General features: G+C 39.9%; 1 protein-coding gene across 2 annotated transcripts in view; it reads right to left on the minus strand.

Annotated features, from left to right (window-relative positions):
* Window positions 1–24,166, minus strand: part of LOC117872158 (macrophage mannose receptor 1-like) — a 53,740-nt gene that overhangs the window by 17,850 nt on the left and 11,724 nt on the right. For both annotated transcript variants that reach the window (XM_034760340.1, XM_034760338.1), the window contains exons 7-21: window positions 21,959–22,072; window positions 20,632–20,747; window positions 18,248–18,396; window positions 16,943–17,142; window positions 15,748–15,875; window positions 13,803–13,890; window positions 12,653–12,797; window positions 9,028–9,063; window positions 8,768–8,931; window positions 7,918–7,985; window positions 6,605–6,705; window positions 5,867–6,009; window positions 2,085–2,199; window positions 1,276–1,457; window positions 564–666 (exon numbers count right to left, since the gene is read on the minus strand). In XM_034760340.1, coding sequence (XP_034616231.1) covers window positions 564–666; window positions 1,276–1,457; window positions 2,085–2,199; window positions 5,867–6,009; window positions 6,605–6,705; window positions 7,918–7,985; window positions 8,768–8,931; window positions 9,028–9,063; window positions 12,653–12,797; window positions 13,803–13,890; window positions 15,748–15,875; window positions 16,943–17,142; window positions 18,248–18,396; window positions 20,632–20,747; window positions 21,959–22,072 — 1,852 coding nt within the window. The remainder of the gene's footprint in view (window positions 1–563; window positions 667–1,275; window positions 1,458–2,084; window positions 2,200–5,866; window positions 6,010–6,604; window positions 6,706–7,917; window positions 7,986–8,767; window positions 8,932–9,027; window positions 9,064–12,652; window positions 12,798–13,802; window positions 13,891–15,747; window positions 15,876–16,942; window positions 17,143–18,247; window positions 18,397–20,631; window positions 20,748–21,958; window positions 22,073–24,166) is intronic.

Below are 24,166 nucleotides of genomic sequence, written 5' to 3' on the forward strand. Positions count from 1 at the left end.
TTACTTCTTAGCTTTTATTATAGTTCAGCACTTTGACATAAACCCTACCTATTTTTCCAGGACAAGATTTTCAAAGGTGATTTTAAGTTCTTCAGTTTCAGGGTGTTCAACTTAAGACCTTTTCAATGGTTCTGATTTTCAGAAAGTGCTGACCACCAACCCTCTGAAAATCACATCCTTTTGAGGAGTCTCAAGATGGGCACCGAAAAATTCAGGCACCCAAAATTATTAGTCACTTCTGAAAATCTTGGTCAGAACATACAAATGGAAAAATTGAAATAATAAACGTTTCCCTTTTCACTCAAATCCTGAGTATTCAGACTCTGTGGGTGAAGTGCAAATAAATTGGAGGTGAAATCTAACCCCAACTCAGAGCCATAACATAGGGTACCCGTGATAGCTATTCCATCTAGAATTCCTGGGCTGAGACAGAAGATGCAGCTTCTTGGCACCAGATGCTTGAGATATTGGCAGCCACAGTATCTGAGTAAACAAGGAACTCTAGAACTCAGAGGGGTTATTAAATGTGCTTTAAATTAGAAGGCTGATCAAATTAAACTCACTGCTGTCCATCTGGCATATATAGCTTTTGTTCTGCTGACAATCATTGTTTCCCCATTTCCCTTCCTCTCCTACCAATCTCTTCATCATTGCAATACAGTCAGTCTAGGGACAAAGGATACATGAATTAATAAAAGTGAAAAAAATGCTGGCAAAATAATAGAGGTTACTTATTAATAATCAGACCCAATAAATCTTTTTCTGCTCTAATTTTGATTCTGTGGCACAGTGTACATAAAACTACTTTTTTAAGAAAAGGAAACAAGTATTTAAAATTCTGGAAGGAGGTGGGTTAAATATAAGTATTTTCTTAAAAAGCAAAAATGAACTTCAGGGCTTGCATTTGATTGGTACAAGAGCATTCGTCAAGTGCTGGCAATCCCTTACAGTGCACCCAGACTATTACACTATTATCATACAACCTATCATGTAAAAGAAAATAATGCAAAGTTAAAAAAAAAAACATACTGAGTATCTGCAATGAATATAACTCTGTTAAAGCACCATGCTACTATAGTTCTGGATTTCTGCAAAAAAAAGATTTGCAATCAGAACTGCTAGTACATGGAGACAATGTAAAAAACCTAAACCCTCCGTTTGCAGTACCGCCTTCCGTGGCAGTCAATGTTTTCAATAAGAGACAAGTTGAACTGGTTGCATAAAGCTTGACTCTGCCCCAGGTTACAGTGGTTTAGTCATATTTGTTCTGTTTACCTCCTGTGTAACAAGTGTCCAGTCAACTCGTATGTAACTATCTCTAAATGGGAAATTCCTGGCCCACTTTGCATAGTCAAATAAACTCCCATCTGTCCAAAGATAATGGCCCTCCATGTTAATATCGTTCAGTCCAATCCAGGTTTCAGCCATGACATCCTTTAAATGGAAGGTGAGGAAAGCTGCAAAAAACCCAGAGGTATATGTTTTACAAAAATGGATTCCCTTTCTCCAATCTCTGAAGACACCAGCATGCCCAAAACTTGAACAATGGTAAAAAATACTAAAAATAAAATTACTGCTCAAGTATTGAATTAAAAAAAACTTGCAAATGCTACATTTTATTACTCTAAATAATTGCCTGATGGTGAGATTGAAAGGAATGTCTGTTACAAAAATAGTAACTTAAAAGAGATAGGAGGATTCAATTAGGAAAAGTACAAATAAAGGTTTTCAGTTTAAAAACTCTAACCACAGCCCCTTGGGAGAGGACACAGAAATAGTACAGCCACAACACAGGTAATTTGTACCCCCCAACTAGGAACTGCTGTTCAGTACCCTATGCATAATGTGTTACAGAAGGCACTCAGGTACTATGGTGATGCATGCTAGCATCGAACTTTGGAAGTTAGGCAGGTATGATACATTTTTCTCAAAGTAGTTTTCATTAATTCTTATATTAACTATTAGTGACAAAGGCAGCATAGTTTACTGGAGCAGCCTCAAAATTCCAGCTACATAAACTACGTTTATGATTGTTAGAAATGGGTAGATGTCTCATCTAGTACCGAAGGGACCAGATATTATACCTTGCACTTGTTCATTATGTATAGAAGGCAGGTTTCCTCCTAACTTTATGCAAGTGTTTCGTGCAGCATGCCAAGTCAATCTCTCTGCTTCACTGGAGCCGAATATTTTATAACACTGTGGGGGGAAACAGGACATTTTACTGTAAAGTACCCAAGAAAGAATAAACCATGAGATTTGACCCAGTCCTAGTGCACACGCATACTGAGCTCAAAGAGTGGGGGACTGTTTGTAATGCCAGATAAAAAGGGGTGGAGCTGGCAGGGTGTGCAGTACTTCCACCCCAACAGGCCATCCAAGATGAGTGTTGGAGAAGAACTTATGATTTATATAGAAGGTCTATTGATAAAGGACATTGATTTCAGGGGTGAGCTAGAAGGAGTGAATTCTCTAAGAGCGTCCAAGCAGGAACTATGTCTGGTCCAAGTTAATCAGCGAGGTTAGGCAATAATTGTAGGATAAGGTGAAATGTAACAATCAATGTCCAAAGGGGAGAAGGAACTGAACAATACGATGAAGACTGGGTTAAATCCATGCCCGTTTTGGCAGCACCCTGGTGGTTGCTGTTTGTCAGTCGGGAGAGAGTTGTGATCTAATGGACAGAGCACTGGACTGGGATTTAGGAAACCTATTCCTGGCTCTGCTGCTAGCCTGCTAGATGACCTTAGGCAAATCAATTCACCTCTCTTTGCCTTAGTTTCCCGACCTGTAAGAATGGGATAATGATATTAACTTCCCTTGCAAAGCGCTTTGAGAGTTACTGAAGAAAACCGCTATATAAGAGTTAGTTTTTTACATCATCATCATCATAAAACCTGTTTTCTTTTATATGTACTTAACCTTTAAAGATCAAGGAATGTGCTGTATGCTGAAGGCAGCTGCCATTTTGGTTATGTCTACACTTATAGACATGTGTAGAAAGCAGACTCTGCATGCCCCCTGGCCTGGGTATAAAAAGCAGTGTAGACGGTGGGGCACTGCTTAGGTGAGCAAAGTCGCATCAGAACCTTATGGTATATCCCCTACACAGCTCTCTGCTCCCCCAAGCAGCACCTCCCCATGCCTACCCTGCTTTTTTTTAAGCAGCGTAGTGTCCCTCTGCCTTCCTGTTGACAGAGCTTTTCCCAGCCACAGAGAAAGACTCCAACAGCAGGGAAAGGCTCCACCAGGAGTGAAGCAGTGGGAAAGACTCCAGCAGCTCCCTGCTGCCAGAGCCTTTCCCCCCATCTTCCCCTTGCCGGAACCTTTCCCAGCTGCCTCCCCACTGCCAGAGCCTTTCGCTGCCACATGGACCTACACACCGCTGCTTTTCACTGTGGTATACAGCTACATGTACCCTATGTGCCACCGCTGCAAGTGTAGACAAAGTTTTTGCGTTCAGTTCAAATGGAGCCTGTAACAGAGGAGACACATACTGTGCTTTCTTATGGAACACATTCTCGTCTTCATGAATGTGGCTAAAATTCAGAAAAAGAAAGTCACTTAGACTGAAAAATTATGAATGCTATTTATCTCTTGAAAATATTATTGTCTAAGGACTGTTTGGAATGGCAAAGGAATAGAAGAATGGTCTAAGAGAAATAAGCAGAGGATTTTACATTTGAGTATTTCTAGGAGGTTTGCTTTAGGGATAAGAAAGGGGTCTGCTCTGGAGCAAACTTTGTGTACAGTGCCTTTGGCATTTCCACTTTCCCAGATCACTCTCAAGTCTGCGTCTCTCATTAGCATAGAGTCCTTAGGCCAAAAATTTCAGCTAGTGTAAACCAGCTTTGACGTGAAAGGAGCAGTATCAATTTACACGTGCTGAGGCTTTGACCTCTTGGGTAATCAATCTTTTGTAAATTTAATGAACAACTAAATCTCCCCATTCAGTTGGTTTCAGGGATAGTTTGGGCAGTGACCCAGTTAGACATAAAATGAGAAGAAGGTTTTTCATTCAGTGCGTATATATTTAGCAGGAAGATCTGACTCTCTTTCTGTAATGCTGATACAAAAGTGATCTCCCTGATTTGTCTGAGTGCTCATTGACTGAAGAGGTATATTTTTCTTAATGAAACTTGCTACTTCCCTCTTTTTCTGCCCTTATAGATTCAGATTCTAGGACTGGAAGGGACCTCGAGAGGTCATCGAGTCCAGTCCCCTGCCCTCATGGCAGGACCAAATACTGTCTAGACCGTCCCTGATAGACATTTATCTTTCCTACTCTTAAATATCTCCAGAGATGGAGATTCCACAACCTCCCTAGGCAATTTATTCCGGTGTTTAACTACCCTGACAGTTAGGAACTTTTTCCTAATGTCCAACCTAAACCTCCCTTGCTGCAGTTTAAGCCCATTGCTTCTTGTTCTATCCTTAGAGGCTAAGGTGAACAAGTTTTCTCCCTCCTCCTTATGACACCCTTTTAAATACCTGAAAACTGCTATCATGTCCCCTTTCAGTCTTCTCTTTTCCAAACTAAACAAACCCAATTCTTTCAGCCTTCTTTCATAGGTCATGTCCTCAAGACCTTTAATCATTCTTGTTGCTCCTCTCTGGACCCTCTCCAATTTCTCCACATCGTTCTTGAAATGTGGTGCCCAGAACTGGACACAATACTCCAGTTGAGGCCTAACCAGCGCAGAGTAGAGCGGAAGAATGACTTCTCGTGTCTTGCTCACAACACACCTGTTAATGCATCCCAGAATCATGTTTGCTTTTTTTGCAAGAGCATCACACTGTTGACTCATATTTAGCTTGTGGTCCACTATAATCCCTAGATCCCTTTCTGCCGTACTCCTTCCTAGACAGTCTCTTCCCATTCTGTATGTGTGAAACTGATTTTTTCTTCCTAAGTGGAGCACTTTGCATTTGTTTTTGTTAAACTTCATCCTGTTTACCTCAGACCATTTCTCCAATTTGTCCAGATCATTTTGAATTATGACCCTGTCCTCCAAAGCAGTTGCAATCCCTCCCAGTTTGGTATCATCTGCAAACTTAATAAGCGTACTTTCTATGCCAATATCTAAGTCGTTAATGAAGATATTGAACAGAGCCAGTCCCAAAACAGACCCCTGAGGAACCCCTCTTGTTATGCCTTTTCAGCAGGATTGGGAACCATTAATAACAACTCTCTGAGTATGGTTATCGAGCCAGTTATGCACCTACCTTATAGTGGCCCCATCTAAATTGTATTTGCCTAGTTTATATATAAGAATATCATGCGAGACTGTATCAAATGCCTTACTAAAGACTAGGTATACCACATCCACAGCTTCTCCTTTACATAAGGGGAGTAGTTCCTTATTTTCATGTTCTTGTGGTCATGTGTATTTCCATTTACCACAGCACAGGAACAAAGTAGTATTTGCACAAGAAGGTTAAAATATTTGTTTTCCTTGTCAGCTATTAGTTTGCTGATATTTAAGATGACAACATTCAGATGTCCTGCTATTTATTTAAAGTGGACCTACTGCATTTTTTCCAGTTCACCCTCATTCAGAAAACTGTTTAGACTTTCTGCTCAATAGAACAGCTGGTATTTTCATTCACTAAACTTGTCTAAAACAAACCCAAATAGCAGAAAAAAGAAAGATAACTTTGGTTTAGGCCTACTAACAGATACAAAAATTACTCCTCTGTTAAATTAATTCATTAGAGATTTAAATGTGAGTATGACATCATCAAAATGGCCCAACCATCCAGATAGAATGCAGCTTTCTGTATAGAATGATATATAAGATAAAATAATAATTCATTTGTACCATATTTAATTTCCCTGAAATACTGTAGATGTTTGTTACTGTACCTTATTATTAAACAAAAGCCAGGTTTCAGGACATCCTCCCAGAGGAGAAGGTGCTATTGAAGCAAATTCTGAGTGAGAAGAACGGTTGTGCCTTTCACAGATAAAGGCATTTTTAATACCACAGTTTATGTCATTCCAAAAGCCTGTAAATAAGTTAAATAGAGAAAATCACTTTAGGAGATTGACATTTGTAGTATCACCCTCAGAATGGTGAGTCTCCGACATTGTCAGTAAAACAAGCTGACAAGGGGGGAGGGATAGCTCAGTAGTTTGAGCATTGGCCTGCTAAACCCAGGGTTGTGAGTTCAGTCCTTTAGGGGGCCACTTAGGGATCTGGGGCAAAATCAGTACTTGGTCCTGCTAGTGAAGGCAGGGGGCTGGACTCAATGACCTTTCAAGGTCCCTTCCAGTTCTAGGAGATACAATATCTCCATTTTTTGGGGCAGGAGGGATAGCTCAGTGGGGTTTGAGCATTGGGCAGCTAAACCCAGGGTTGTGAGTTCAATCCTTGAAGGGGCCATTTAGGAATCTGGGGCAAAAATCTGTCTGGGGATTGGCCCTGCTTTGAGCAGGGGGTTGGACTAGATGACCTCCTGAGGTCCCTTCCAACCCTGATATTCTATGATTCTATGAACAGAATTGAGATTTCTTTGGAGGCATACAGAGTAACAGCTCCACCCCACCCCTCTCACAACTCATTCCTTAACATTTATCCAAAAATATTGTCCCATTACTCACCAAAATCTTTGTTCATGACCACACAGTTTTCATCATTATTTGCAAAGTTGGGTTCATTTGGGGCCCAGGCTACATAGTTCACTGGGGTTCCATCCAGCCAGCTAAAAGAAACAGTATGACATGCGTCTGAGGAAGTGGGTATTCACCCATGAAAGCTTATGCTCCAATACATCTGTTAGTCTTAAAGGTGCCACAAGACTCTCTGTTGCTTTTTACAGATCTAGACTAACACAGCTACCCCTCTGATAGTATGACAGTAGCTACTGGATATCTAGCCTTATAATTGTTTTAGCATTACAGGAGTCATTTGGCAAAAAAATTAAGAGAAATACCATTTGCGATAGTGGGAGTTACATGGTGAAAGCCCTGCGCATCAACTAGCGGACATTGTCTTTATTCATTATTATTATTATTATTATTTATTGGTATCACTTATAGGTCAGAACCTTGTTGTTGTTCCATTTTACTAGTACAGCCACATATAGTAAAATTCAGGCCCTTCCCCAAAAGCTGAGAAAGCCTGAAACCTCAAGCTCTCAGTGATCCAGTGATCCCCTTGTTCCCTCAATATTTTAGTGCTGGGGTGGGAGCGTATCACTGCACATTTGGTCTTCATTTGCTTTCTTTCTACTTGGCATGCTGGTGTGGAAGAATGAACTTATTTATAGCAGCTCATTTGACCTCCCCTCCTCTTAATGCTCCAGTGAGGGCGAGGGAGCTGGCATTGGCAATGCCTCTCCTCCCCTCCCATCTGCTCCAGAAAACCCTTTCCAAGAATGTTTCTAAAACAGTAATTCTCAAACTGTGGCCCACTGGTGATCCTCAGAGAGCTGTCTGCTCCCAGGCTGCAGACTGCCCTTGTTTCCTGTTGAACTGATGGGAGACGATCATGAAATGAAGAGTAGATGTAGACAATATGATTGTCCTTTTTGGAAAAATGGAAACCACACTTTTCACACTAAATATGCCCATAGCAAGGGGCACAAATCCCAAGAATGAGAACCTGCAGAGTGTAGCATCTTTTGGAGGAACAACTTTACATAATACAAACAAAACAAATAAATTGATGAAATTTAACACATGGATTTGACTTGCTCACATTTCCCCCCAAAATTCAGAAATTGGAAAAGAAAAGATTTTGTTTTTATAACACTGGAAAACCATTTTCACACAGACTTTTCTGCTGAAACTAAGTTAGAGTAAATTTTCACAAAAGTTAGCAAACCTGGAAATGGAATACCTAAGAAACTCAAATATTGCAGTGCTAAAGAGCAGTCATTCATTACACACTTTAAAGTTGCTTCTTTACTTACCTAAATTTTTGATCAAAGCTGACAGTTAGGCCAATGAAATATGAATTCATTCTGTTTTTAGTGTAAATCTAAAACATGAAGAGATTACACTAATTTAAAACCATTTATCTTTTATACTGAGCAGAAAACTAGAAGGGGCTCAGCCACCTTTGCGGTGCTGTTTTCCCCTTCTTTGGATCCCAGGGGGCACAGAGCACGGATCCAGGATCCATGCTGTGGATAGCAAGTAAAGCCAGGAAGAGTGAGGGTGGGAGGCATGTATAGAAAAGGACAGGAATGCACATCATCTCTCTGCTCCTCAACTCTGCAGAGCTCAGACAGACAAGATAATACAGCCTGGGGCAGTATCTTCCTCTCTACCACCTCAGCATTCACATACTTTCTCTCTACTCACCAAAAGTAAATAAAATCCTAAAATAAGATTGTGGGCCAGTGTTTTTCTCTGGATCGTTGCCTTTATTTTCTCAACTGCTTTGCTGCATCTCATGCCTGAAGCACTCACCTCAACATCAGATGGTGTTTCATTAGGCCATTAAGGCCCTATCCTGCATGCCTGACTCAGTCCAAACTCCTATTATCTTTGGAACTTTTGAACCTTACAAGTGGAACAGCAGCGGAGTTTGGAAATTATTATTTTGCACTGCAATTTGGCTGTTAAGAAGCTAATGTAGGTACAAATGTAAATGTAATGAATTAACCATGCTGGTTCTATTGTATAATTAACTCCTGATGAGATGTGGTGCGGGTCTGAAGGGACTCTGCATTCTCTCCAAAGTTTTGGAAGCAGAGCGTGAGGTGTCTATGAACACTATATTGAACATATTTTTGAATCAATATGTCTGGCTCTTACATATCTCCATAGAAATTTCCTTTCACTTTCACTGTCAATGACAGCAAGATCTGCAAACTTCTTCTTGCAAATATCCCAAGCTTTCTCCATATGGACATTTTCTGTGCTGAAGTAGTACTGCTTGTCTTCATAGATAACCCATCCATCATCAGTGACTTTATAATCTGAAAGATAAATAAAGTGACATATGCGGTATCTGTACTGTACATGTTCTCATCATACAGTTATATTTTTTTCTGGCAAGAGGGAAAAATACCTACCAAACTTAGTACTTGGTTCAGGTTTTAATGGAATGCCTGTAAAACAAAATATCAGCATGAGCTTTGTCTCAAACACTCATTCAAGGAAATTGATTTTGTGCAGTAGCTAATGACAACGACTTGCAGGAAAAAAAGGAATCGAGCATTATCTTATGCACTGCACAGGTTTTTGTCATTAACTTCACAAGACTAACATAAAATATATTTATCATTTAGAATAATATCATTGAATAGTTACATTTGAAGAAAACACACATGTCCCTAGCAAGTACTGGGTTGCAATAAGTATGCACTTTGTATGCTACTTTTAAATGTGCTCTAAAATATATTGCCTTAGGTGAAATCTATGTGTTCAGACCCTCAATGTTCCTACTTAGACAGAAATTAATTATTTCATTAACATTCTACGATATGGTAGGGGTCAGAGCAAGTCATTGCAGGCCTGTGTCAGCAGTGATGCTGCCATGTACACCGGTGCAAACCAGACATGAGGATTCATGACACTGATTTTTCATAAATATTACAAGTAATTCTCTGTGTCCTCACTGACTCGTGCTATCTTGATGGTTTGGTTTGTGTTAGAAAAGTGGGGTTTTAAGAGAAATTTAAAGAGAGAGAGGGTAGGCACCTTACAGATGAGTTCAGGGAAGTCAAACCAAGCAGAGAGGACAGTGTGGAAGAAGCCATGGAGGTGATTGTTTGAGAAAGTAACAAGGAGGCAGACAAAGTGGCAGAGTGGGACGGAGGTGATGCAAAGCCTGACTCAGGAGGATAGATTGTAAGCAGTGCTTAATTTGTAATGAAAGAGGTGCCGGGGCTCAAGCAATTTTTTTATATTCATAATTGATGCAGTAAGCCCAAAGGTGCAGGGACTAAACTGCCACGCCTAGAGGTGCCGAGGCTCAGTGCAAGCAAGCCCCTGGTACAAATTAAGCACTGGTTATAAGGGCTAGTTTTACATAGACCCCCAAAGTCTGGCTCTAACAGAAATTCTCACAGTTAGAACAGTTCTAATGCCCTAGTTAGAAAGTGGGCAATGAGGAAGAAACCATCCTGTTCCTTGCCCCAGGTCTGGCCCATTGAAAATTCTTCTTTCTTCAGTATGCCTTGTGGGGGGGTTGCGCAAAGGCCATTATTACTGCTGTTACCTTTCCTCCTTTCTTCTCTGATTTTGTTTGAGGGGAAGATTTTATGAAACAGTATGAATGAGGAACTTTAGGCTATTGCTTCAATTTGGGTTCTAACAGTCAAATAGCCTTAAGTTTGCCCTGTAGTGATGGCATACAATATTGTTTGTGGTCATTGATAAAGATAAAAGCGATTTATAATTATTTTAGATTTTTTCATATTTTTCCCCACATGGTGACATTACAGGAAAGAGTTAAGGTTGTTTAGGTGCCTTAATTGTGCATTTTCCAACTTTATCATATTTGGATTTCTTTTAAGTGTGACCTGAAGTCTGAATTTCCTGGATTTGTAATGCTTGGTTTGAACACAATGACAATATCCCTGAAATCTAATTTCTCTAAATTACTCTAAAGTTCTCCTATCCTTAGCTCCATCTTAACCTAGTTGGGTTTTTTTTGTCTCATTTTTAAAAATTACTCAGAATCTCATACATGAACAGTAACCAAGGAACCCAAAGAGGATGTTTCCATTGAGTTGAAGATATGCAGTAGCAACCTAAAATAAATTTTTCTTGGTTTTAACTTTTAAGGGTGATTTGCCAGGGCAAAATACCCAGAGTGCCCCTGATTAATTGAGATGAGTTTACATGTGCTTCACATTGCTAAAGCAGTGCAAAGCAGCTAAAGCATACTGGTGAATTTGGCTTTCAATTTACAACTGACATTGGTTTAGAGTGTTGTGTTACTGAAGATAGCACTGTGTGAAAAGAGGGTGCTGAGTCCCAGAGTTCTAACATCTCTGCCGTTTATGGGCTCGCCCTATATTTATGTTTCAGTTCCCCTGGCAGTGCTGCAATAGAAATAATAATGGTGATTTTACAAAATATAATATCAATACGCTAGTTTATATATTTTTACAATCCCTTCCCTATGGAACAGTATGTTAAGACACTGCGTGAGCAATATTGTATCGTACAAAAGACAGTCCCTTGGTCACACCGAGGCCAAGCAAAAGAGTTAAACGTTACAAAATCCAGGAACTGCTAACAGAACTGCTAACCTCTCTCTGCAGAGATCCAAAAGTGATAGAATAATACTACTTATTCATAACAACGTTTACTTCTTTTCATTTTATTTCTGAAAGGTTGTCCAAGATGAAGATGAACTGATCAGGGCTTCCACCCACAGTTTCTCAAATCCTCCTCACAAGCCTTGTTGAGAACAGATAAACAGATACCAACCAAAACATAGCATTCAAAATGCTAAAAAGGGGCTGCACAGGATGTGCTTTGTCAGTTGGTGCACAGAAGCCAATATTCTGATGACATCCGAGTCATGAGTAATTTACTAGAAAGATAACTTTGATTAATCAAATGACAAATGGTTTTTAAAGTGACAGTCCAGTACATCTCCTGGTGTTCCAGAATAGTCTGTCAGGATGGACCTCAAGGGTTCAGAAGTTTCATTGCCTGGGGGCAGCTGCTGCCATCCCTCACCTCACCCTTAGCCAGTTTCTTGTGTGCCCCCAGCGTTCCTTTTAGTTTAGGGACATGGGTAGTAGGTGCTTTCAAACTTGCCTCGAAGATATCTCTGTACCACGGATGATGTTGCCCCTCTCTTCTCGTTCAGACAGGTTCTGGTGCCCAGGCCCTCTGCTTATGTACTCAAATACTCAACTGGGGAGAGGGGGCAGAAATTCTACCCACAACTGGGGAGGGGAGGGAAGGAAAATTAGGCAGAGGGTCGAAATAAGCTAAATATTTATTTTATTTAGTATGTTTCAATGTCAGTCATTTATTCCTATAACCCTTATTTCTCCCAATCCCTGCATTCCCAGGGAAACAGCACCTCATGGTACCATTCACTTTTGGGTTTTGCTAGAGTGTGAGTAACATTGGGGCAGCCTGTGAGCCACATGACAAAGTGGGCTTTGGGGTCAATCATGTTGCCACAATGACCTTTTGCGGATTTTCTACTGCTGAGAGCCCTGCCCCTTGGACAATGTTGGTGTAAGCTACATCAACCTTTATTTTTTCCTCCTTGTCAAAACAAGTGATTTTTACACCAACTGGTTCATTCACTTTTATTATATTCTCAGACAATATAAAACAGCTACTTTTGCTCAAGGAAATTGAAGCTCTATACCTCCTGCCTTCCAGCTCTCCTTTGGACAAAATGGATCCAGATAAAGGGAGGAGATAAGAGAGATACTCCTCTTAAAGAGAGAGGCATCCTTGCACTGCAAGCCTTTTCAATATATGGGATAGTGAGCTAAGGCCACAGATAAAATACAAGGGAGCTTTTTTCATCTTCTGTATCCCTGTATTTAGTTACAAGATCAGAATTCATGTCCTTGCTCTTTATCTACTGTGTTCCCTTCCTGTGCTTTCAAACAAAGAGTGATTCTCAGTGTCACGCCTATTTTTAATTTTAGTTAGCCCAACAAACTGACTGTACTTTGTTTATATTGCTCTAATTAAATAGATCAGTAGTCCTACCTTTTTTTATTTCACAAATCCAATTAAGTAAATGTTCACAATACAAGTCATTCCACTGCATTTTTGGACTTCCTTCAAATGTTCCACAATGTTCAATTCCTTTGTCATTATTGGGTTCTTCTTCATTCCAGTTTTCATAAATCACCTATGGTGGAAATATAGCTCTATTACTAGTTACTTCTATAGTTGTGAACTGCATTGTCAAAAAGCCTCAAGGGTTGATCCTTCCAAGTGTTTCATTTCTGAGGCCAGTAGGAGCAAGAAGTGTTGTGGAACCAATAAGCTCAGCCCTTGTACAGAGGGAGATGAGCACCTTGTACTATATACACACTGATATAGCTGATGGGCTGAAGAAATTATATCTACTCCTCTTCATCAACTAGTTGATAACTATTACTCAGGGGTGCAAAGGTGGGGTTGTAAAATGGTGTAAAATCAGAGGAAGTGTAGTCCACCTCTATAGAAGCACTCTATTTTACCTATGTCAAAGTCAGTTTATCATCTCCAGGCTGAGGTCAGGGCCTATTCTCACTTCCATGAGGTGGCAGACTAGTTTTGATGGTCCAACCTCAGACACGAATAGGCCCTGTTGGAAGCAGGTTGGTCTGAGGGGTAATGCTGACCTAGTGGGACATTATAACTGTCTTTGATCCACATATATCAACCTATTAACCATCAAGGTCCTGCCATGCGGGCAGGGGACTGGACTCGATGACCTCTCGAGGTCCCTTCCAGTCCTATAATCTATGAATCTATGAATCTATGAAGGCTCCCTTCTCCCACATCTTCCTTCCAAATTGATATCCATGCTCATATAATATGAAGCAGCAGGGAAGGCCACTAGAACATGGGCGATGGAAGCCATTTTCCAGTTTGAATGTATCATGGGATTCAGATTGCATATGCTCCTGTTTTACGATTGTGTGGCTGGGGCGGAAGATATGAAGTGATTCTTTTCTTCCATAGTAGCCTCTGTGAAGACTGAACCACTGCACTTGTTTAGTGCAGTGACAGAGAGTGCTTCTATGGAACTGGGTATGAAAGTTTAGGAGGGAATGGGAAGGGAGTAAGAAAAGGCTCAGAAAAGATTACAAAAAAGATATTATATAAGCCAGAAAGGCAATGATTGTCTAACAACTAATATACTCACTGGAGAACCATCAATCCAGGTATATCCTTCATCAGGATTCAAGTAAATCAAACCCATCCAGAAATGCTGAAAGATAAATCCTTTGTCCCTAAAATATAGTATATGATTAGATATGTGGTTGTATATAATAGGGCAATGATATAAGCCCTTTATACAAAAGATGTTTTAGAACTTATAGTAGTTCAAAAATTTTGAAATCTCTATAAAATTATATCATAAAAGGAACCTGTAAAGGAAGAAAATGTGTTTATAACCATTTGCCTTTCTTCATGATGTACAATGATGTATTTCTCTCGGAAAAGTGTTTTCTCCTTGTTTTCTATCATAGACATATTGGCCCATATTCCACTCTGTGCTACTCCAGTAGGAGAAAAACAGCCCCATCTCTCCAGAGGACATAGAACCAGCTCCTACCCTAAACCTGTCACAGTTTCCATGTGAGGGATTTGGTCAAGGCATGCTGGTCTCTGACAATTCTGAGTTGATAGACAATTCCTTGTGAACCATTACCAGCTGGTAGAGTTTAGAATAGCCACTAGCAGTCACCACAGAACTGGCCCAATGATCAGAGTGTCATAATCAGCTACTGATGGTGCTTCCTGTCTACCACACCAAGTAGATCTTGACTGCAGCAGATCATCAGGCCCACTAGGAATATAAATATTTGTCATCCTTGTGTTTGATGGAGAACAACTTGAAGGACCAGAGAAGTGGGAGGGAGCTATCTCAGCCCTCTCTCAAAGTGGTTAGGGGTGCGGGCTTTTCTCAGAGATCTTTTCTCTCAACTGTATGTCAAGAGTTTGGGTTAAGAGATTTCAACAAAAATTAAAACAAAAATAAAGAATTGTAAAACAATTTAACTAACTAAAAATCTTTTTCTCAATGCTTAGGTTTCACTTTCATGATACTCATTATTATTTCTAGTGCAGTAGATACAGTCCCAGACTGAGATCAAGGCCTCCTGTGCTCGGTATTGTATAAACACATCACAGGAAAGAGTTCCTGACCCAAAGATCTTATAGCCACACTAAGCCATAGATTCTTCCAGGAAAAAAGGGTAGACAAGATCTGAATCTCTAATCTATCTATTGGTAGACAGATGACCAAGCAAAACAAAAATGAAAAAAAAAAGCAAATTAAAAAACAAATACATCCTACATATTATTATATATAAAACTAAAATGGACAAAGTGTCAAAAAGTCCCTTTCCCACTTGTAAATCACTCTTAAATCTATTGGAAAAATAAGTTTATAGTACACCATTGCCTGGCAATTTAAACAACAAGAAAAAAACAAACAAAACCACCATCTTTTATATGCCAATGAGAGCCTTTGATATGAATTCACTGGGAAACACCAGATATTGAGACTTTGTATAATTTATATAGAGTTACTTTTCAGAATACAGCCACACTTAAGTGGCCTGGTTTTGAAAGAAGTTTCACAGCAACCTCGATTTTTGTGGACACATTTTGACATCTGCGCATGCTAGCAGTTAGAGGTCTAACTACCTGATTTGTGGGCACAGTCATGCAGTTAGATGCCCAATTTTAGCATTTACATCTGCAAAACAAAACAAAACAAAAAACAAAAACATCCTAACAACCACCAACAACTTTTCATAGTCAGGATATAAAGCTCTTCCAATTGTTTGTAAATTTAATATATCATCATAAATGAACTCTGTATCACTTTTAGAAGTCTCCAACCCATACACAAACATTTGCACATCAAGTTCCTGAATTCTGAGATTCCTGTTACACCCAAATTCTTGGGGTTTATTTTAAATACAGTAATTAAAAATAAATGGGGTATAATGATAAAGATATAATGAACAGATATTTACTTGAAATTAACCCTTTCAGAATGAATACAAGAGTGTTTTTGTTATTCTTCTTATACATGCCATTAAAGTGAAAGAATAAATAATTTTGTAAATACTCACAGAACCATCTGCCATATTAAATGCTTTACTTCTTTTCTGTTGATAGTGATCAAGTGTCCTCCTATTTCTCTACAAAAATCTTCAGCTTCAAACCATGATTTCTTTTGGTTTCCTTCTCTCACAAAAATCTAATGAGGACATATATCACAATAAGCTACTATATAATAATACCCTCCCTATGTAATAAAATTAAACAACACCCTATGCAGCTACTTTCTCAGGAGTGGGATTTCATACAATCCAGCTAACCAAATCAAAAGGACATCCAGAAGGTAAATAACACCTGGAATATGGATTATAGAATGCTTAATTCTTAGCGTCCATTGTTTCACTTTGTTTGAGCAAAAGTACAGGGGAGGACTGAGAAGACCCATAGCTGTCACAATACACAGAGAGGGAAAAAGCTAGTTTGTATAACTTAACAGGAGCTCTGACCACTGAAACTGGTGAAGAAAAATAGAGTGATTATATCTAAATATCCGGGGGGGGGGGGTGAAAATCAGGAGATTACTGAGAAATGACAGGAGCAAAACCCAAAGTAATGGGAGCGAAAGGGAGATGTGGATGGAGGGCTCATCCGCAAGGTTCTAAGCACTCTGGCCCTAACTCCGCAAAGAAATTAAGTATGTGCTTAACCTTGCAGGACTGAGCCCATAATTAAGGTTATTTAAGTCTAAGGGAAGAGGTCTCAGCAGTAGGAAAGTATTTGATCTCATAAATGGTAATCCAAATAAATAAATAAGAATTTGAGTGTGACACAATATAACAGAATTGCATAGTCCCTGAAGAGTAAGAGCTTAACCTCAGCTTTGTTTACTCTTTATGCTTGCCCAGGTATACCGGGGAAGTTCCACACAATTCGATTAGCTGAGAATCTCAGCTTTCATTTTAAATGAGAAAAGTATGTTTCAAGCCCTCATGGTTGAGGGGAAAAGCCTGAAAACAATATAAAAAAGAACCCAATATTTTTTTTTAAAAAATCTCATGATTTTAAGCCAATATCATGATTTCTTGGAACCCGGACTCATAATTTTCCAATACCTGGCGTTGACAATAGTGTTGCGAAATGGAATCTCTAAAAAGTGCGCATTTCGCTACACAATGCAGGTTAGGGAACAACTGAGAGCAGATTTTAACTTTCAGTGCATTGGATGGACAGTGTGTAGTGAATGAGGCAGGAAAGTTTAATACTTACTTTGAAGCATGAGCTAATAAAATTGCTTGAATCCCAGCCTTCAGGGCATGTGGGGGCAAGAGTTGTTAGTGGAATCAGAGGATGTGTCACACCGTCAGCCCACTGTTTGCAGAGAAATTTTGCTGTGTTCTCACAACTAAGAACATCCCATAATCCAGCCGCAATTCCAGTTCCCATGGCAACACAGCCCGACTTTCCTCCTTCATGAAAGAAATTTTAGAAACCTAAATTAAAAATTACATATTTATCTCAAAGAAATTAAACTTCTGTTTCCATTCCTATTTGGGTTTGTTTTCTATAAGCCAAAGGATGGAAATTCTAATGCAGATGCAAAGTCACTTGGGTCCAGATTTTTAAAGGTATATAGGCATTGCTGTGCTCAGCATTGCAATATATAAGTCACCTAGAAGGCAAAGACTTATTGTCAAAAGGGATTTAGGCACTTAGGAGCCTAAATTCCATTAACTGTGCCTAAATCCCTTTTGAAAGTAAGATTTAGGCTTCTAATCCATTAGGTGTTGCAACACTGAGTGCAACAATGCCTACATACTTTTAAAAACCTGGGTCTCGGTTCCATGTGTCACAGGAATACACAGAACAGTAGCACAGGTACATTAACAAATCCCATGAGCCGATCTCTGCCAGATGGTGAGAAAACTCACAAAATGTGAACACTGATAGTCACTTTTTCCCACCCTAGTGTGACTGTTTTTAATCTAATAATCTATATATTTGCTGTTACTTCATTTCTCAAATGAGCACCCTATAGGTCTAATTGTTTGGCCACTTATGTCCAGCACTAATTTTCATAGAATCATAGGATTGGAAGGGACCTTAGGAGGTCATCTAGTCCAACCCCCTGCTCAAAGCAGGACCAATCCCCAGATGGATTTTTACCCCAGTTCCCTAAATGGCCCCCTCAAGGACTGAACTCACAACCCTGGGTTTAGCAGGCTAATGCTCAAACCACTGAGCTATCCCTCCCCCCGAGTTTGATGAACGATGTCAACCATTAATGCTGTGATAAAGTTCTGAAAACGTTGAGGTCCCTTCAACCCCTGCTTAGTATTGTCTCTAGACCTTCAAAGCCCCTGCTTTCACAACTACACAAGACAGAGAGTAGCAGCCCACTAATCTTCATGTGGCTAGCCTGCTCCTTACTCCCCTGCAAGAATTCAGAAGAGGTTGAATCCTGTCTAATCCACCAGAGGATGGAGAGTGGAAATTCATGGGAATTTCAATATTCAGTCTTAACACATACTAAAACCACAGACAGCACATATTGCACAGCACTGCAGTGCATACCAGGCATTGCTGAATTCCAATGAGTGAACAGAACTGCTTCACCATCGGTCCACTTGAAAGTCCCTTGTTCCTCTACATCTGAAAGACCTATCCAGAAATATTTTTCAGGCCTTAGCCCAATCAGACTAATCAGATAGGCTTGTTCATTTCTGTTAAGGAAAATAATGTTTCAAAACTAAGATTTAATCATGGCTTTTCTTTTTAATGAAATCATTCAGAATGGAAAACTTGATAAAAAAATTAAAAGTTGATAGAATGGTTGGTTTAAATCTATTAATTTATACTTTGAACAAATTCAGCTGCTGACACCAGAAAGGAAGCATGACAGTTATGGCCTATTAATAATTTGGAATGATTCCTTCTCCTCCTGCACAATATAAGACATTATACATTTGTCTGAGAGTTAGAAGGGAGAAGGCAGAGGCAGATCCTAGTATGGTCATGGTGGAGCTGCTGTCTATTAGCTCCTTATATGTGGCATTTTGTTTTGTTGTTTAAATTTTGGGGCTACCACTGCCTTAGGAAATAGAGATCATATGCTGAGAGAGACCCCAAAAACCTTTATCCTCTGATTTTTAATAAAGGAATGTGATGGGCTGGACTATGTCCAGAGGTCCTCTGCTGGAGGCCTCACAGGCCTGCCCCACTCTGCCTCAGAAAAGAGAAGAGGAGAAGCCCTCCAGGTGGCCTACAATGGCTATGGGGAAGCAGCCAATTGGAGGGGCTGATGGAGCGCCATATAAAAAGAAGGAGCAGAGACAAAGCAGTCAGTTGCTGCCTGGAGCTGGAAGAGAGAGAACCAGGTTCGTGGCCAGCTGGAAGTACAGCAGGACCACAGACAGCTCAGGTAGGGCAAAGCTGAGCCCACGGAGGGCTGTTGAAGACCAGGGGTGTTAAGAAGGAACTCCTGGATGGCTGAGGGGACTGAGCAAGGACTGAGCCCAAAACCTAGCCAGACCAAGCAAGGGTACCACGATGGGCCCTGTTGGTCTAGTTAAAGACTAAGCGGTGTGGGGGTGGGGTTGCTGCCGAAAAGGACATACCAATGGAGGGTACCTTGTTGGGCCCTGTTGAACTGGTATAGAGGGCAGTGTGTCCAGCAAGGAAGCTTTTGTGGAAAGTAAACACTGTATACCCCAGAAAGGGTTTGTTCATGCTGTTCCACCTATAGACAGTATGAGAGATTCGGCCAGAGGGCTGAGTCACTGAAGACCCTCCAAAGAAACCACTAGCCAGGGAAGTTGCTTGTGAGAGGTGGGTGCCACCTCATTCCAAGAACTAAGAAACAGCAGGCTCCCACCCGATCACAAGGGGGCACTCGCGAGAGGTGGGTGCTGACCCTGTTACAAGGAACTATTACTAAAAAAATATTTTTCCCCTGATATTTTTGCTCAAATGTTTCACCTCAAGGAGATACAAACTAATTAGACTAATAATTTAAAGAAAGATTTATAACTATTACAATCTGTCAATTAAAATTAAAATGATAAACCATTAAAAGTCATTAGAATCCATCAATTGTTAATTTAAATCATTAGAATGGTCAATTATGACACAATGTACAACACACAAGGTGTTCCACATTTTGGTCATTTGTCACACACACATTCTGTTGGCTCATGTCAGACACAGGCAGTTTTGAAGACTGAAAGATGTGTGCACTACATTTCCCTCACAAGCCAAATCTGGACCAAGAAGCATAGTTTATATATGCTTGGATTAAGCAATGAGAAGAAATAAAAGAAAGAAAACCTGTAAACAGTAAGAAAATGTTATTTGAAAATCCTGGATAAGAATAAGAAGGGATTTCTGAAATGATAGAGCATCCAAAAAAGTATGGAGATGCACAGAAGTAGATGCATGCATGAAAACAATATGAAAGAATGGTCAAACCAAATTTAAACCACTGTATCCATCTCAATAAACCAAATCAAAATATAAACTTGAAAGTTAAAATCCAATCCCAGAAGTGTCTCTTCTTTGCAAGTGAGGTCATAATGGAGCTGTTGGATATGGTTAATATCAGAAACAGAAGCAGAAACAGAACCTCAAAAGTCAGAATGAGATCTGAAAGGAAAAAGAAGCAAATAAATAATTAATAAAGCCTTTCTATGACCAGGAAATGAAGAAGAACATAAGACTCCATTTAGCCCATGAGGAACCATCTCTGCAAATCTAATTTTACCTGGGAAGCACTCGGATACTACCACGACAGAGACTATAGAAAACCCCAAGGCACATAGGCATTCATTTTTTTCTATGTAGATCCTTTGTATCTGGCTCAGCACTAGAAAAGTTCTAGAGTATTTTAAAATGTAAAACCTTCAAAGCTTTTTCCATCATTAGCACAAATTTAAAAGTAGAAAAAAAGATATTTTTCATACCTGTCTTCCACAGTAGCTAGGTAACCATTGCTCCTTTCACATGTCTTATTTGCTTCTGAGAATGTTACAAATGTGTGTCCAACCAAATAACAGTGAAATCCATGTCTTTTCCAGCCCTGTGACAAACATGATGCAAACACATGAGTTCTTGACAGATTAACATATAGATTCTGTTCTGCCCTTTAACATATAAATACATATTAAAGTGAAATCGATTGATGAAGCTCAGTTGAGAAAACAGAAGAGACTGTGATCACCACACATAGGCAGGGCTGTTATTTAACAAAAGGAAGCTCCCTGCCTCTACAGAGATCAGTATTGTTACTCAGGGGATGATGCTGGGAGGTCTGCCAAGGGCAGCTTGCACCTGGCTCATCTTTTCCTCCTCTTATGTTGGTATGATTTTCCTGGAGTGGAAGATTATCTTTCCTGATCAGGATGGCCTTACACTGATTTGCAGGCTTGGTTACGCACGCCCCAGAAGAACAAAGACGCTGACTTTGCTCGGCTCAGAGGGAAATTATGTCTATGTAGCTCAAGAACTGTGGCCTCTAAAACCTTGAAATACAAAAATGATTTAAATTATTCACATAGAACCAGAGCTACCAATATCTGATTACACTGGCTCTTCAGAATTCAATGAAGGACCCTTTGTGATCCAGCCTAGGTTTGTTCCTCCTGAGTCTACGACAGAGGCTTACCCCAAACCAGCATATAGTAAACAGGTGGATTTTTGGGCAGGTGAGACTTGCTAAGTTTGCTGACTAGGAACCATATCACCTGTTGGGGATGTTCAAAGTCCAGCCAGGCAGCCCACAAATAAGGAATCTGAACCAGACAGCTGGGAAGGGAGATTCTTCTCTGCTTTGAATTGATTTCCTTTTCTTATTAGTTGCTGATGCTAAAGACTATGAAGAGACAGAATATCTGAGACTTGAGACAGAGAGGCCTGTGATGGGTGCTATGTTTGTTATTTCATTGGGTTAAGAGCCTTAAATAAACACAGGATGTTGTGAAGACTTTTTGTTAACCAAAACGGTCTATGTATATCTATTACTGAGAGGGAAACCGGACTCCATTATAAAGAGAGGGAGGAGATGGAAGCATTAATATAAATGAAAAATGAATTCAGAGTAGATTTGCATCTGAAAATTAATGATAATAAAAATTGTACATATATGAGCAGCTTGCTAAGGGAAAAAAACACCAGGCTCCTTCAAAAGAGTACTTTCTCTTCCCCCTAGTTACTCAATAGGGGGAAGAGAAAGTACTTTAAAGAGCATGAAACCCAATAGGCTAAATATAGACCTTTATAGATCAAACTTACCCTCTGACAGCCTGGATCGATGATCTCCACTTCCCTGGGAGCTTGTGGTAAAGGTGTCCTTTTGCAGATATAACCAAGTTTCTTTTCACAAACATTAGCTGCCCAATATCCATCCTGAACATGATGGGGAAGAGAAAAGAATGTCCAGGAAGAGGGATGCATAATCTTTAGAAAACTGCTAATTTCCTCTCTCCTTGCTCATGCTCATTTTTAATCTGTTGCATGAATTGGTTGATAAATATAGATTGCATCAAAAAGTGATGTGCCAGATTCATCACAGCGTTACTCGAGTTCTACACTGCTGTAACTCCAGTGAAAGGAGTAGAACTGGAGTAATGCAGGCTTGAACGTGTCCCCATAAGTATGACGATGTCACTTATGAGTAGGAGACTCGATGAAAGCCAGTGAGTTTTGTGAGAGAGAAAGTGAAAAAACACACTAAAAATAAATCATAATGTCCCACAAAATGTTAATTAATTTTGATGTTAGATGTTTCTCATTAATTATTTATTATATTATTTTGTAATGAACTAGATGAACTTTCCTGTAGTATGTTTTGTAAAAGATACCTAAGAACTATCTGCCATTAGATCTTTGCTGAGAAACAGTCAACTTGAAATGATTTTTGTTTTTATTTATGGTGGTTTGGAGTGTTTTGTTACCTTCCATTTATTTATTTTTAACAAATCTAGCTATGTTTCCATACTGCCCTGCGTGAATGAGAAATCTGCGAGGACCAAGAAATAGATGAAGCCATATCTCCCTCCTCCCTCAGGGGAGCTAGTCAGGCTCAAGCAAGGAGAGTAAGCAGCACCCTGAGCAAGAGGGAGAGAGGAGAGGATTTGGGGCTGAGTTACAGTTCCTTCCCAGTGTACATCTACATGCTGCCTTTTACGCAGGCTGAGCCCTAAATGGCATGCACAATGTCGTACAGAGAGTTAGTGTCAGAACCAGGATTAAAACAGAGATGCCCTGGTCCATGCTTAATCCATTAGACTACAGTGCCCACTATGTAAACTACTTAATTACTCTGTTCTTCAGTAGCTCTGTTCTTCTCCCCATTTAATGGTGGGAGAGGATTAATATTTACCATTGATGGAAACAAAAATATCCTAGGCCGAGCTGGTAGTGACACCTAAATTGCCTAATACTTCTCATTATAAGACCCTGCTTTCATTTGCTTATGATTTGCCAAACTTTAACCGTTTGAGATTAAATTTTCCCTGCTGGGTGTTTGCCTCAAGCTGAACTTTTCTTTTGAAAGTTTCAACAAAAACAGTTCAGCCACTTCTCAGAACAAGGTTAGAGAAAAAGACGTTGTTTTGTCCATATTAAAAAAAATTCTTATAATCATTTACTCCAAAAGCATCATGCTTTGGAGCAGCAGTATTGCCAACCTGAGATGCTCAGTAATCATGAATGAGGCACTTCAAATTATGAGAGTGGCTTAAAAATCATGAGATTTTTTAAAAAAAATAATACGTATTGGGCTCTTTTTATTGGCCTGTTGGTTTCCATTATGGTTCAATGTCTTTGTGTTATCAAGCTTTTCTCTGAAACCAGGAGAGCTAGAATCAAAGTGTGTGGGGGGGAGGGGGAAAGGGGGGGATTTAAACCAAAACTGAGATTTTTCGTATAACTTTTTAATCTCAGAAGCTGGAGCTTTAAGAAAAACACCAAATATAGCAAGACTTGTGATAAAAATCACAAGAGTTGGTAACACTGGGGCAGAGACTTGTAATTTGGCAGGGGGATGCCCTGGTGTCAGGGATGTGCCTTTTGCCATCCCCATGAAAGTCTACCAAATTTGGCCAGGTTATAAACCTCAGAAAACTATCAGGACCCACATGCTGAGAACAGACTTGTTAGAATTTGGCAGTTATTTTCTCCAAAGTTCCCATTTGGACTGGGCATGCTCCAGCCAGGGACTGAAGGGACTGAGTGGAATGGAGAGAGTGAGTAGTGGTGTGGGGCAGAGACAAGCTGTGTGGGAGGGATAGACAGGTTGTGGGGCACACAGGAGCAGAGATAGGCTGCAGGGTGGTGGTATATAGAGGCTAGGGCAGGGGTTCTCACCACAAATTTTTGGTGGCCTCAGAGTGAGGCCACCAACTCTTGCTGATGGCCACTCTGACAATTTTTCCTAAAATACTTAATTAACTTCAGGAAAAACAAATAAATATGCACATATACATGCCCAAATCATTG

The sequence above is a fragment of the Trachemys scripta genome, chromosome 2, assembly GCF_013100865.1.
Source record: "Trachemys scripta elegans isolate TJP31775 chromosome 2, CAS_Tse_1.0, whole genome shotgun sequence".
Lineage (NCBI taxonomy): Eukaryota > Metazoa > Chordata > Testudines > Emydidae > Trachemys > Trachemys scripta.